The sequence below is a fragment of the Xiphophorus couchianus genome, chromosome 12, assembly GCF_001444195.1.
Source record: "Xiphophorus couchianus chromosome 12, X_couchianus-1.0, whole genome shotgun sequence".
Lineage (NCBI taxonomy): Eukaryota > Metazoa > Chordata > Actinopteri > Cyprinodontiformes > Poeciliidae > Xiphophorus > Xiphophorus couchianus.
In genome coordinates, this window is record NC_040239.1 from 2,277,464 (window position 1) to 2,292,815 (window position 15,352).

A 15,352-nucleotide genomic window follows, 5' to 3' on the forward strand; every position below is an offset into this window, starting at 1 on the left:
CCAGCCATGCAGGCGTGCCATAAAACGACCCCCACTCCGCTGTTTACTGGGAGCAGAAACAGAGGCGCTCCAGTAAAACCAGTTCCTCCAGGGTTTATCCCGTCTGCAGGTGTTTTAATCCAGAATAAAGTCTCATTCGTCTGTGAGATTTGAACACAGAAAGCCAGTAGGCATTTTTTTTAAAATAGTCTAACCTTTATCAATTATTCACACACATCAGGAGTGACTCTCCAGCACTCAGTGGCCAAATGTTCAAAGATCAATAATTCCTGCCTTTATTCACCTGACAACCTTTACATCAAAATCACATGATAAATTAAAACAAGCTCAATAATTTCCATTTGCATTATTTATTGCTTTCCTTTCTTTTTTCTCTTTTTCTACCAAAAACTGGAAGATGAAAGTCTTCAGTCTGGTGCTTTGATCTGAACTAGACATTTTTTTGAAGGACAATTTTGTTTTAAGAAATGTCTAAATTCATTTAATTTGCTTTTTATGTTTATTTATTTGGGATATTTAAAATGTCTTCCAGCCAATCCAGGAGCTCCACTCATTTTCCTTGGCGCTGATTGGCTGAACCCCCCCAAGGATAAGATAAACCTTAGACATTACTGTCTGCTAGTGCTGATACGGTTTAATATGAGTGTATTGAGGCATATTAAAGTAGTTTTGATGTTTGAACTTGAACGCTTTAATTTAGATTAATTTATTACAGATTTTAACGCGTTAAAAATCTCAATGCAATAAATCACATTTTTAATTTTGATTTTTAAATATTTGTATTGTCATGTTTCTGGTACGCCCGTAAATCTGACGCACAAGTGACATCCGCAAACAACAGTGATGCACAATGAAGCTGCTTCTCTCGGCTTCATTTCTGCTTCTAAAATGATTTGATTGGACGCTGGAAACTCTATTGTTGTGTTCAAGTTGTGCTAAAAGCAGCTAGCATGTTAGCGAAACTATTCAGGCCTAAAATAGCATCTGAATGCTAAACATGTAGCAGCAGCACAGATGCTAACGCTAACGTCAGCGTCCACAGTCCACATTTCTACAGAAGGTCCTGAAAGCTGATTGGCTAGAATAACACCTTGCTCCCATCTGATGGCTTAATAAACTAAATAATGGATTAAAAACTACAAATAACTTTGATGTTGAGTTTATTTTTCTATTTATTCAATAATGTAGACACTTAAATGGTTTTTGAATTGAAAATGTTGCTTATTGTCGATAAATTGTTTGATTAAAATGCGACTAATGAATTACAGACTTTGTAATTAACTTAATTAAAGCTTGTAATTGAGTCTCACCACCAGTTTGAACTATTAAAATACAAAGTTATAAGCATCTTTAGAAGGGCTCTAATTTATTCATGTACGCCCTTTTTAATAGGCTGTAAACAGACTGACAGCCATGTTTATGTCAGGATTTGGATCAATTTAATCAACCATTAAGATGATCAAATCTTATTCAGGATTTGTTTGTGTTATTTTTCGATTGTCTAATGCAATGACAGACCTCTGATTGTTTGGTTATTAATTAATTTTCCACATTTACTCAAGGTCACAACAAAACATCCAGTGGAACCGAAACAGACAAAATTACCAGCACCAACACAAAGCATGGTGAAATATTTGTCCATCTGCAAAATGGACAAATATTTGCAGATATTTGTCCATTAATATGGACAAATATATTTGTCCTTATATATCAAATCAACAAAAAAATCAACAAAGATATTGTTGATTTTTGTTGTCCCAAAAGTTGATTTTTGGGACAACAACTTCCAACTTTGTAACTTTGGCACAAAACATTCTGGTGCTAAACAAACCATTGGTTTCAGGAGGAATCACTATATGTTTTTAAGTATAAAAAAAGATGAATCACAAAAATACATACAGTTCATCATGATATGTGCATCAATTAGCGCTAACGACAAATTCATACAATACTAAGAAAGGATGGGACCTGAGAAGGCAGCTCAACATGTTGAGGATATAAAAACATCCATCTTCCTGCCTCCATGCTGCCTAACATCACCTCCCTCCTTTTAATAATCTGTTCCGTCGTCATGGTACGGATCTTATGATCACAAGATGATTTTCTTATGATCATCTATCATAAGATAAATGATCTTATGATGACTTTATAATCTGACACTATTTGTTTAGCTAAAAACTTGGTCAAAATGACTCAATCAGACTGTAAAGAGGAATAAAATGGAGAGTGACTAAAAAATAGAATAAAAAAACAAAACAAAGAAAACCTTGGTGAGGACTAGAGCTGCTTTCCGCTCACTCCAACAAGACGATTTTAGGGCTAAAACAGCAGGTTTGACCTTCCAACCGTAAATATTTAACCTTTATTTTACCAGAATAAAAATCAATTTTCCAAAACGTCCAGGCCCAGAGGCAGCAACAAATACAGCACAAGAACTAACACCAACCCAGTGCAGGTTCATTTCTAACAACAAACGCTCTTTACCTCCACTTCATCATGACCTCTAGTACTCTTTAGTCTCCAAGCCTCATGCAAAACAAATGACTAACAGCAGCTGTGGCAAATCTGAGGACCGGTCAAGTGAGCAGACACTCCCAGGTCAGCCTTTCATTCACAGCAACTAAACATGAAGATAACGTGTCTTTATGCGCCAATTATTACTGTTACTTCATCAGCTGGAGGGTCACTGAGGCCTTTCTTCTGTCCCGCCCATCAAATGTTTACTCCTGCTCCAAGTTTAAGCTATTGTGACAAAAAGCATTTTAAGATCTGAATACCAATGTTTTAATTTTTAATTTACCATTAATCACTTTATATTGTCAGGTTTTAGATTTTTATGGCCAACCTGGGAAAGTGTCAGAAGATTCTGAACCAAATGTCTAAAACTTACAGACAGAAAACTGTAAATTGGTTACAATTTATGCACATATATTATGAACTAAACTGTAAGAAATAATATTCCCATCTCTCCGGTGCAGTAATGCAGCTTCAGGTTCAAAGTGGAGGTCAGAGAGTCGTTTAAGAGCCCTGAACCTGCAGGTGGGTCATGGCTAAAGTTCAACATGCAGCATTATGAGTCATAAACGACCCGATGGAGAACTGTTTGTTCCTGCTCAGGTCCTTATCCACAACATGAGCAAACATAATAGCTGATGTCCTTGCAGGTTTACACCACTGGCCTCTTTGTGGCCCCGGGTGATCGATCATGATTAACAGAAAAGAAAGAAAATCTGCGACGGCAGGAAAGGTTTTAAAAAAAAGAATTGACTGTGAGAAAGTAGAGTTTGGGAAAGTTTAATAAAGTGTGAGCTGCAGGAGGGAAGCTCAATATGGAGTAAAAGAAAAGAGGTGAGGAGGTTCATAAAGTCCTCAAACAGAGCTTAAAATAAGCCTAATTCCACTAGATTACAACTTTATTTATCTATTACTCACCGATTACTCACCGTTTTAACATCTGAATCCTAAAATCTACAACTGAGAGCTCAAGAAACCACGAATAACCATCATGTTTAGAAATGAAGTTCAATATTAAGTAAAACTTTTTAAGCATTGCATTAGAAATGTTTAATGGAAACAACAAAATGTGAAATAATTTCCTCAAATCTGTAAAAATGTCTTTATGCTCGCTTGAACCGGCTTTTCCCAAAATGATTAAAAAACTTGAGGTGTTTTTTTCAGCCCTATTGAAATAGATGTATTTCACAAAACTGCAATGGGAACACTTTTTTTGCATCATGAGTCACGTGATCAACAGTCAGATGTTACTACTGATGGAAACGACAAAGAAGGCGAGAGGAAGTGGTCGGAGGATGAAGGTTTATTTAGTTATTTTGAGATGAATCCGACCGTTGTTTAATTCAGGTACTAACACTGCCAACTTCAGGGTTTGTTTTGGCTGGAATAAGGTGAAACTGAAGGAGCTGAGTACTCTGGATGAGTAAGGTTTTCATCTTTACAATAACCAATGAGAGGACTGAATAGCAGCCGTCCTGTGGGAGCAGTTATTCAGTGTGTGAACTAATGCAGATAAAAACAGCACAAAGCAGGATGAGGTAATGTGGAACCAAGCTGTCTGAGGAAACTGTGTGTGTGTGTGTGTGTGTGTGTGTGTGTGTGTGTGTGTGAGGCTGAGAGATGAACCCCTGCAGTGGATGGAAGACTCTCTGCTGCAGCCTGTTAATAACTTATAACAAAGCCAGCGAGGGGTTTCTTCCTTGAACCACACCGAAACACTCAGCCGGCGTTAAATCTGCGTTAACATGTGACTTAACCTCAGAGTTTAGTGGTTTGTAACAAACCAGTTTTAAAAATCAGCGATTCACTCTAACATCGGGACGTCACACCATGACTTAGCAAACTGAATCTCAAGAGTGGAAATATCTCCTTTTTTGTCGAGGAATATTTCTTATCCTCCAAGGAATCAATTTTCCGTCTCTGGTTCACAACAGGAAGAACTGGCAGACGCACTTTATTTAAAAACACTCGTCCACATTTGCCTTTTTAAGGAATACTCAAAGAAAACATGTGAAGCAAAACGTTGACAGATGTAACAATAGATGGAGGTCCGTCGTCTTTGGAGTGGAAAAAGGAGCCTGCGTGTAATCCAGGGATTTTCCCGCGGAAGAGGAGAAAATTCCTTGAATGCAGCAGAAATGTGACTCTGAACAGAGCAGCTGCTTTGTGAGAACCTCAGAGCATCTTTATGGAGACATGAATCAGTGAGGTCATGAACAAACATCCAGTCTGCTGACGGTGATCATCCCTTCCCACAACACACACACACACACACACACACACACACACGCACGCACACACACACAGAAACTGTTCAGAAAGCCGATAAAAGAAGCTGTAGAAGAAGAAATGGGAACTAATTTACAGACTGGTGTTTCCATTTCTGTTTACATACAGTAATAGAAAAAATGAAGGATGCTCCAATAAATCAGAGATCGGCCGATACTTTAATGAGAAAATGATTTTTTCAGACTAAAAAATAAAAGCAAAAAAAAAAATCTGCGTTGGTCAAAATTTGAATCGGCCGGTCAAGCTCTTTAAGATCGGTGATCGACCAGAAAACTGCAATCAGTGCACCCCTAAGAAAAATATATATCAACTAATGTTGATATTTAAGCTTAAAAGTGTTTTCACACCTGATAGTCCAGTAGACATTGCAGCATTTACTCCATTTTGACTGATTAAACAGGAATCTGGCCTTAGAACAGAAATCAGATCACTCAAGAGCAAGTTGGTTCACATCTGGCTGCAAAAACACAAAATCTTACCAACTATTTTTGGTCTAGTTTCTGGTATAAATATCTTTGCACACTTGAAATAAGAAATAATTAACTTACAAGTGACTTTTCAGCAAGATATAGGAACTTGTTTTAAGTCAATAACTATTGAATACTGCTACTTGTAGCCTGACATTTTCTCATATTGTAAGTGAAGCAACCTCCCATTGGAACTAGAACTTTGTTATCTATATTAACATGTTAGAGGGTGTGAATACTTTTGCAAGGCACAGTATATATCTACAGACAGATAACTGATGGTTTTCTGTGTACTGAAGCAAACTGGAGGAAACAGGTTTGAAGCTCCACGCCTGTTAAATCGGACTCGATAGCTTTGGGAAACCAATAGAGAGTAAAATGAAGAAAGTATTTAAACTGAAGCAAACAGAAACTCCCAGAAAGGTGTTGGAGGATTACGCTACGTGTGCGGTCCATAATGACTGTTTAGGAGCAGAAAACCAAGACGAAGTGTGGGAAGCGACTCTGCTTGGAGCGCTGGGATTAAAGTGTTCACGCTCACAGACGCTGACTGGATCCAGCAGCGGCAGCGGCAGAGTTTTCTGCTCAGTCCACCGGGTGGAAACGAGCAGGACATTTTCCATGTTTTGGGAAGGTTCTCCCAAAAGATGAATGACAGCAGGTATTTAAAGTGATAAGAGGTCAATTAGTGGACAGCAGCTACGCCTAAAATTACATTCAGAGATAATAACTGGTCATTATTTCAAACGGGAACACAATCCTCCGAGGTTACCGCAACCGTTTCTGCAATCCAACAACATTTTGACATGTTATTCAGATTCCAGCTGCTTTGACTCACTCATTTTATCAAATTTACTTGTCAAAGTTGATTAAAAAAAATTCTCAAAGTATTTCTGGATCTACAGCATCAGACCACTGGGTCCTTTTTTACACAATAAAAAGCAGCATTTGGCCTCTAAGCACCACAAACTTGGAACAAACTTCCAGAAAACTGCAAAACAGCCGAAACACTGAGTTCCTTTAAATCTGTCTAGAGTTGATTAATAACTGCTATAAACTTGTCAATTTATTCTATTGTGCTCTTGTCTTTGTGCAGCACTTTGGTGAAGTTTTAACCTGTTTCTGAAATGTGCTTTATAAATAAACTTAAACACAAACAGGATTCCTGCTCATATCAGATTATTCTAACACTCTGAGTCGAATAAGCTTAATTTAAGATGCTTGTTTTTATCTGCATAAGACCTGGAAAATAACAGCATCTCTTTCCACATGCCAGGAACCCAACAACAAACAGCTGCTTTGGGAAATGAGGAAAAAGTTGTTAAGGTTAGTGCATCATATTCTGTGACACATAAAGAGAAATCATCTGGTCGATTCCTCATTTGTAAATCATTTTACAACAATTGCTACTCGTGCTAACAAACATGCAACACCTTATAAAACAGAGAAAACTTGTAGTGCCAAATCAGACTTCAGAGGAAACAGGAGGACGGTAAAAACTGACCGGTGTGTCTCAAAACAAAATCAGGCACAGAAAAGAAACAACAAAGAATCAGCAAGTAAAGCAGCATCTAAGTGAACGGTCTCCATTTCTCAACCCAAACAGCTCCCCACCTGCAGGATGAGGATGAAGTAGTCGACCGCCTTGCCTCTCTGATAGATGTAGTGACGATGCGATCGCTTGTCGTTGTCGTTGAACTTGATCTCCTGGATGACGTCAGGATGGCGGAGGATCCGCAGCAGAACCTTGTCAGAGATCTGAGCCGGACTGAACAAGCTCACTTCTGCAAAAAAACAAAAATATCAAGTGTAAGTCTCTTTTTTTTAGGATGAAAAGATACTCAAACGATTTAATTAAGATGTTGCAGTGCATTGCATGTGGAAGAATAGATGAGAACAAAATTCATTTTTTAAGAAGTGAAGGGAATAAACACTGAACACACCAATTCTAAACAGCAGAATACTTTTAATAGTTTCTTTTTCTGCTTTGCGTTCAGGTGGCATCTGTGCATCCATCCATCCATCCATCCATCTTCTTCCGCTTATCCGAGGTCGGGTCGCGGGGGTAGCAGCTTCAGAAGGGAGGCCCAGACTTCCCTCTCCCCGGCCACTTCTTCTAGCTCCTCCGGGGGAATCCCGAGGCGTTCCCAGGCCAGCCGAGAGACATAGTCTCTCCAGCGTGTCCTGGGTCTTCCCCGGGGCCTCCTCCCGGTGGGACGTGCCCGGAACACCTCACCAGGGAGGCGTCCAGGAGGCATCCTGACCAGATGCCCAAGCCACCTCAACTGGCTCCTCTCGATGTGAAGGAGCAGCGGCTCTACTCTGAGTCCCTCCCGGATGACTGAGCTTCTCACCCTATCTCTAAGGGAGAGCCCAGCCACCCTACGGAGAAAACCCATTTCGGCCGCTTGTATCCGCGATCTCGTTCTTTCGGTCATGACCCAAAGCTCATGACCATAGATGAGGGTGGGAACGTAGATCGACCGGTAAATCGAGAGCTTCGCTTTTTGGCTCAGCTCTCTCTTCACCACGACGGACCGGTACAGCGCCCGCTTGACAGCAGACGCTGCGCCAATCCGCCTGTCGATCTCCCGCTCCCTTCTTCCCCCATTCGTGAACAAGATCCCGAGATACTTAAACTCCTCCACTTGGGGCAGGACACCCCCCCTGACCCGGAGAAGGCACTCTACCCTTTTCCGGCTCAAGACCATGGCCTCGGATTTGGAGGCACTGATCCCCATCCCGGCCGCTTCACACTCGGCTGCGAACCGATCCAGCGAGAGCTGCAGATCACGATCTGATGAAGCCAAAAGGACCACATCGTCTGCGAAAAGCAGAGATGAGATCCTGAGGCCACCAAATCGGATCCCCTCAACACCTTGGCTGCGCCTAGAAATTCTGTCCATGAAAGTGATGAACAGAATCGGTGACAAAGGGCAGCCCTGGCGGAGTCCAACTCTCACCGGAAACGAGCCCGACTTACTGCCGGCAATGCGGACCAGACTCTGACACCGGTCATACAGGGACCTGACAGCCCGTATCAAAGGGCCCGGTACCCCATACTCCCGGAGAACCCCCCACAGGGCTCCCCGAGGGACACGGTCGAACGCCTTCTCCAAGTCCACAAAACACATGTAGACTGGTTGGGCGAACTCCCATGCACCCTCCAGGACCCTGCTGAGGGTGTAGAGCTGGTCCAGTGTTCCACGACCAGGACGAAAACCACACTGCTCTTCCTGAATCCGAGGTTCGACTATCCGACGGACCCTCCTCTCCAGGACCCCTGAATAGACCTTGCCAGGGAGGCTTAAGAGTGTGACCCCTCTATAATTGGAGCACACCCTCCGGTCCCTCTTTTTGAACAGGGGGACCACCACCCCAGTCTGCCAATCCAGGGGAACTGCCCCCGATGTCCATGCGATATTGCAGAGTCGCGTCAACCAACACAACCCTACAACATCCAGAGCCTTAAGGAACTCCGGGCGGATCTCATCCACCCCCGGGGCCCTGCCACCGCGGAGCTTTTTAACCACCTCGGCGACCTCGCCCCCAGAGATTGGAGAGCCCAACCCAGAGTCCCCAGGCTCCGCTTCCTCAGTGGAAGGCATGTTGGTGGGATTGAGGAGGTCTTCGAAGTACTCTGCCCACCGGCCCACAACGTCCCGAGTAGAGGTCAGCAGCACACCATCCCCACTATAAACAGTGTTGGTGCTGCACCGCTTCCCCCCCCTGAGACGCCGGATGGTGGACCAGAATCGCCTCGAAGCCGTGCGGAAGTCTTTCTCCATGGCCTCTCCAAACTCCTCCCACACCCGAGTTTTTGCCTCAGCAACCGCCCGAGCCGCATGCCGCTTCGCCCGCCGGTACCCATCAGCTGCTTCCGGAGTCCCACAGGCCAAAAAGGCTCGATAGGACTCCTTCTTCAGCCTGACGGCATCCCTCACCGAAGGTGTCCACCAACGGGTTCGAGGGTTGCCGCCGCGACAGGCACCGACAACCTTGCGGCCACAGCTCCGATCGGCCGCCTCGACAATGGAGGCACGGAACACGGTCCACTCAGACTCCATGTCCCCCACCATGTCTGCACATTTAACATGTGCAGACATGTTAAATGTTATTGTTTACATCCAGAAATTTTGCGCATGCGCACATCTCTGCAGGGCAAAAAGACGGTTCTTTAACTCGTTGCATTAGAATAATTCTAACAAAATAAAACCTGGACATTTATGGATTATTAATTCAGTGCAGTGTGCCACAACAAAGGGGAAAATAACAGAAAAACTGTTGAAGAACAACTCAAACCACGTATTTTCTTCGATTTGTCTCGTTCTCCCTGTCGCTCTACACACAGCCTGGTTGTCATAGCAACTGACAACAACGGCACCAAATGCATCAGGATTCAACCGCAAAAAACCGGCAAACGTTTCTCATACAAGGAACAGAACATGCAGTCTGTTACAGTTTTATGTTTTCATGTTTATTTTGTGATTATTAATAAGTGATCGCTGTCGTAACAGTCTCAGGTTAAAGTCCTTTATAATTTATAAAACTAATGGGGCTCAGTGCAACAAATCTGACATTCAGGCTTATAGCCAAAGCTCTCAGATTTCACCTTTAAGCTGTCTGATGTATTTATAGACTAGAAACATATTTTAGGATAACAGCTGAAGAGTTTTTATTTATTTTTTGTCATAAATCTCTAGCAGAAATTTAAAAGTAACTTTTCTTTTAAAACTAAGTCATTTAGTTGGTTTATTGTGTTACATTTATTTATTTCTGGTTTCCCTTCTGTCAATTATTGTAATTGTTTAGAATAATTTTCAACCCAAACTGCTCTCCTACTTAAATTTTTTATGCACCTTTGTTTGTTCTTTATGTTATTTGCAGATCAGAAATGTTTTCAGCTGACAGACGGACTGTTGCAATCGGCGTTCAGCCGTGAGGGCCGGGTCTCCGCCCAAGCTTGGAGCAAAGACAGAGTACAAAAGCCTTTTTCAAACAAATACTCCTCTTTCTGGTTTCACATGTTAGGCCAGACCACCGAGTTTCTACAAATTCACACGACTGGGAAAAACTACATTTGTATATTTGCTCTTTCTATCATCTCATACAGAATGTAAAATTTCTAAAATCTGCCTTTATTATTGTCTCTATAAAAGAGTCATTAACATCACATTTTATTACAAGGAGATTTGAGACTGAAGATTATTACTGTGAAATTAAAATAAAAGACGAAAAAATAAAGCTAGTGTTTTGGTTTTTAAGAGAAACTGTGAAGAAATTCAGTTTCCTCGCAACAAAGCAATCATCATGAGAGAAAAATCTGTGATGAAGTCACCAGAAGCTAATGTTATGCAACCTGCACAGGAACTCTGTGTGTGGAGGAAGTGCTAACTCATGCCATGTGCATGTAGCAGTTTGCGGCAGAGCATATCAGCTAACACACATGCTAACCCGACAGACTGCTACACGCTCAAGTGATTTGAGGCGGCAGAAGCAGAGCTGAGTTTGTGGTGAGCTGGTTGATAGAAACAAACATCTTTAGGTGTAAATATCTTCACTGTTCTCTGATTACAGCCAATCAATTAATGGCAACCTCATTAAACAAGTTCTGCTGTTTAAAAACACAATTTACTGATACATGAGGGAGTAAAAGTCAATCAAATAAACATGTTTTAATGTGGAATAATAACTGATATTGAAAACATTTAGAAAGATCCAAAATGTAATTAAAGTGTTAAAAAAACTAATGGGAAGAAATTGTTGTCTTTTATCTTAAATTGTGACACTTTCTGTGGGCTGGTCTAATAATTCACCGTTTTCAGTTTTCTGGCAGAAGCTACTTTGTTTTTGTTTTTGTTAAACATACTGACACCATGAAGAGTTGATAAGATTCATGTGCTCTAACCAGAGATGCACTGATCTGATATTATGTGTATCAGTCCCAATAATTAAAAAAAATCTGGACTGGGTATTAGTGACAAAGTTCCCGATACATAAGGACAGATCTATTCAGTCTAATTCTATGCTTTATTATTTATTTTACATTATATTTAGAATTCTTAATTGCACTTTCTGAACCATTTGAAGGTTTGTTGCAGTTTAGTTTTACATGTTTGACCAAGGTAATCAGTTTATTTTTGTCAGTTTCAATTTATTATTATTATTATTATTATTATTTATTTTACATTAGCTGCTATACTCCTAATTGCACTGACTGAATAAATTAAAGTTGTTTTTACATGTCTTGCCAGTGGTGTTTAAGTGTTACAGAGTTATCAAATACATTTTTGATCCAGTGCATTTATGTCTGTATTTAAAAAACTAAACCTTTTAAGAAAATTCAGCAGACGTTTTCTGTATCGGATCGGTGTTGGCCGATTCTAAACCTCAGATATCGATGCATACGTCATAAATGAACTCAAAGTAGAGGTTGAATTTTTCCAAAATTTCCTGTGAGAATATGATACAGCAGTAAAAGAGCAGCTTGTTTTGTGGAGTGTGATGTAATGCTGTGTGAAAGCAGCATGGTGTCAGTTTCCTCGGTAAATCCCCCACCTGTGGCCAGGAAGCGATGCGCGGCCAGCAGCAGCTGAGGAGAGATCTTCACCTTCGATTCGCTCTCGTGTTTGAAGGCAGAAAAGTCTCTCTTGTTCTTATCAGGTGCAACTTTCCTCCTGGTGCGATTGTCAGCTGAGAAGTGATGCAAACAAACAGTTTACAGATCTATAAAATATCCTCTTAAATATTCTACAAATCCAACAATTTATAGTAATTTGGCATTTAAATTTAAAACAATTGGTAGTGCTGACAACAAAAACCTACTGTAAAGGTCAGATTCATCCAGAATCTCTGATTTAATTATCTCCTCGATCACGTCTTCTAGAGTGACCAACCCCAACACTTCGTAGAACGGATCTCCCTCGCCCTCGTTGTTCACCTTCTGGACGATGGCAAGGTGGGACTTTCCTGAAGGACACAGAGACGCTCAACCAAATGAGGATGAAAAATATCTGAATACATATTCTTTTCACACAAGTCATTAGAATTAGGAGTGAACTGATTGTAGGCTGATCACCGATTATTAAAATGCCTGGTACTGGTTTCTCTATAACTGGTCAAAATACATCTTCAATGTTTCAATATTATTTTCACCCAAAATTAAGGAAATGTAGAAAGATTCATCGGCCAACCGATCGGGGCTGAAATGACCAAACTAATTTAGTGATTTATTCATTATTAATTGAACTATAAGGACAATAAAGTCAACTAACCGAAACAATAACATACTCAGAGTAGTAACTGAGCGAAAAATATATATTTGCATATAAAAAGACTACATACATTTTGCATTAAGACAAGGAAAATCTTCTTAAGTGTCAAAATTTTAGTTTCCATCCATCCATCCATCCATCTTCTTCCGCTTATCCGAGGTCGGGTCGCGGGGGTAGCAGCTTCAGAAGGGAGGCCCAGACTTCCCTCTCCCCAGCCACTTCTTCCAGCTCCTCCGGGGGAATCCCGAGGCGTTCCCAGGCCAGCCGAGAGACATAGTCCCTCCAGCGTGTCCTGGGTCTTCCCCGGGGCCTCCTCCCGGTGGGACGTGCCCGGAACACCTCACCAGGGAGGCGTCCAGGAGGCATCCTGACCAGATGCCCAAGCCACCTCAACTGGCTCCTCTCGATGTGAAGGAGCAGCGGCTCTACTCTGAGTCCCTCCCGGATGACTGAGCTTCTCACCCTATCTCTAAGGGAGAGCCCAGCCACCCTACGGAGAAAACCCATTTGGCCGCTTGTATCCGCGATCTCGTTCTTTCGGTCATGACCCAAAGCTCATGACCATAGATGAGGGTGGGAACGTAGATCGACCGGTAAATCGAGAGCTTCGCTTTTTGGCTCAGCTCTCTCTTCACCACGACGGACCGGTACAGCGCCCGCTTGACAGCAGACGCTGCGCCAATCCGCCTGTCGATCTCCCGCTCCCTTCTTCCCCCATTCGTGAACAAGATCCCGAGATACTTAAACTCCTCCACTTGGGGCAGGACACCCCCCCTGACCCGGAGAAGGCACTCTACCCTTTTCCGGCTCAAGACCATGGCCTCGGATTTGGAGGCACTGATCCCCATCCCGGCCGCTTCACACTCGGCTGCGAACCGATCCAGCGAGAGCTGCAGATCACGATCTGATGAAGCCAAAAGGACCACATCGTCTGCGAAAAGCAGAGATGAGATCCTGAGGCCACCAAATCGGATCCCCTCAACACCTTGGCTGCGCCTAGAAATTCTGTCCATGAAAGTGATGAACAGAATCGGTGACAAAGGGCAGCCCTGGCGGAGTCCAACTCTCACCGGAAACGAGCCCGACTTACTGCCGGCAATGCGGACCAGACTCTGACACCGGTCATACAGGGACCTGACAGCCCGTATCAAAGGGCCCGGTACCCCATACTCCCGGAGAACCCCCCACAGGGCTCCCCGAGGGACACGGTCGAACGCCTTCTCCAAGTCCACAAAACACATGTAGACTGGTTGGGCGAACTCCCATGCACCCTCCAGGACCCTGCTGAGGGTGTAGAGCTGGTCCAGTGTTCCACGACCAGGACGAAAACCACACTGCTCTTCCTGAATCCGAGGTTCGACTATCCGACGGACCCTCCTCTCCAGGACCCCTGAATAGACCTTGCCAGGGAGGCTTAAGAGTGTGACCCCTCTATAATTGGAGCACACCCTCCGGTCCCCCTTTTTGAACAGGGGAACCACCACCCCAGTCTGCCAATCCAGGGGAACTGCCCCCGATGTCCATGCGATATTGCAGAGTCGCGTCAACCAACACAACCCTACAACATCCAGAGCCTTAAGGAACTCCGGGCGGATCTCATCCACCCCCGGGGCCTTGCCACCGAGGAGCTTTTTAACCACCTCGGCGACCTCGCCCCCAGAGATTGGAGAGCCCAACCCAGAGTCCCCAGGCTCCGCTTCCTCAGTGGAAGGCATGTTGGTGGGATTGAGGAGGTCTTCGAAGTACTCTGCCCACCGGCCCACAACGTCCCGAGTAGAGGTCAGCAGCACACCATCCCCACTATAAACAGTGTTGGTGCTGCACCGCTTCCCCCCCCTGAGACGCCGGATGGTGGACCAGAATCGCCTCGAAGCCGTGCGGAAGTCTTTCTCCATGGCCTCTCCAAACTCCTCCCACACCCGAGTTTTTGCCTCAGCAACCGCCCGAGCCGCATGCCGCTTCGCCCGCCGGTACCCATCAGCTGCTTCCGGAGTCCCACAGGCCAAAAAGGCTCGATAGGACTCCTTCTTCAGCCTGACGGCATCCCTCACCGAAGGTGTCCACCAACGGGTTCGAGGGTTGCCGCCGCGACAGGCACCGACAACCTTGCGGCCACAGCTCCGATCGGCCGCCTCGACAATGGAGGCACGGAACACGGTCCACTCAGACTCCATGTCCCCCACCTCCCCCGGGACGTGTTCGAAGTTTTGCCGGAGATGGGAGTTAAAGCTCCGTCTCACAGGGGATTCCGCCAGACGTTCCCAGCAGACCCTCACAACACGTTTGGGCCTGCCAGGTCTGACCGGCTTTCGCCCCCGCCACCGGAGCCAACTCACCACCAGGTAGTGGTCAGTGGACAGCTCCGCACCTCTCTTCACCCGAGTGTCCAAGACATACGGCCGCAGATCCGATGAAACGATGACAAAGTCGATCATCGAACTGCGGCCTAGGGTGTCCTGGTGCCAAGTGCACATATGGATTTGTGCATTTTAGTTTCATCTGGTTAAATTCTGAATAAGAAATTCGTCTATTAATCACCTTATGATATCCAATTATCAATCACTTATTAAAGAAAAACAATCACCAGATTAGTCCTACACTGCATTAATATAAAATCAAGCAGAAAGGACAGAGATTTTCATGTTAGAAGTATTTTTTAACTGCATCCTTTGCTACTAATGATTAAAAATTCACTAAAGCAAAGATATTATGTTGCATTACAGGAAATAAAATATGGATTTTCCTATTTAAAAAAAAAGGAAATTGAATTACCGGTAATTTAATGCATTTCTAATATTGTGTAAAAAA

General features: G+C 43.5%; 1 protein-coding gene across 4 annotated transcripts in view; it reads right to left on the reverse strand.

Annotated features, from left to right (window-relative positions):
• Positions 1-15,352, reverse strand: part of LOC114154864 (metal transporter CNNM4) — a 42,179-nt gene that overhangs the window by 10,356 nt on the left and 16,471 nt on the right. For all 4 annotated transcript variants that reach the window (XM_028034310.1, XM_028034311.1, XM_028034312.1 and 1 more), the window contains exons 2-4: positions 12,096-12,239; positions 11,829-11,963; positions 6,885-7,054 (exon numbers count right to left, since the gene is read on the reverse strand). In XM_028034310.1, the coding sequence (XP_027890111.1) occupies positions 6,885-7,054; positions 11,829-11,963; positions 12,096-12,239 (449 nt within the window). The remainder of the gene's footprint in view (positions 1-6,884; positions 7,055-11,828; positions 11,964-12,095; positions 12,240-15,352) is intronic.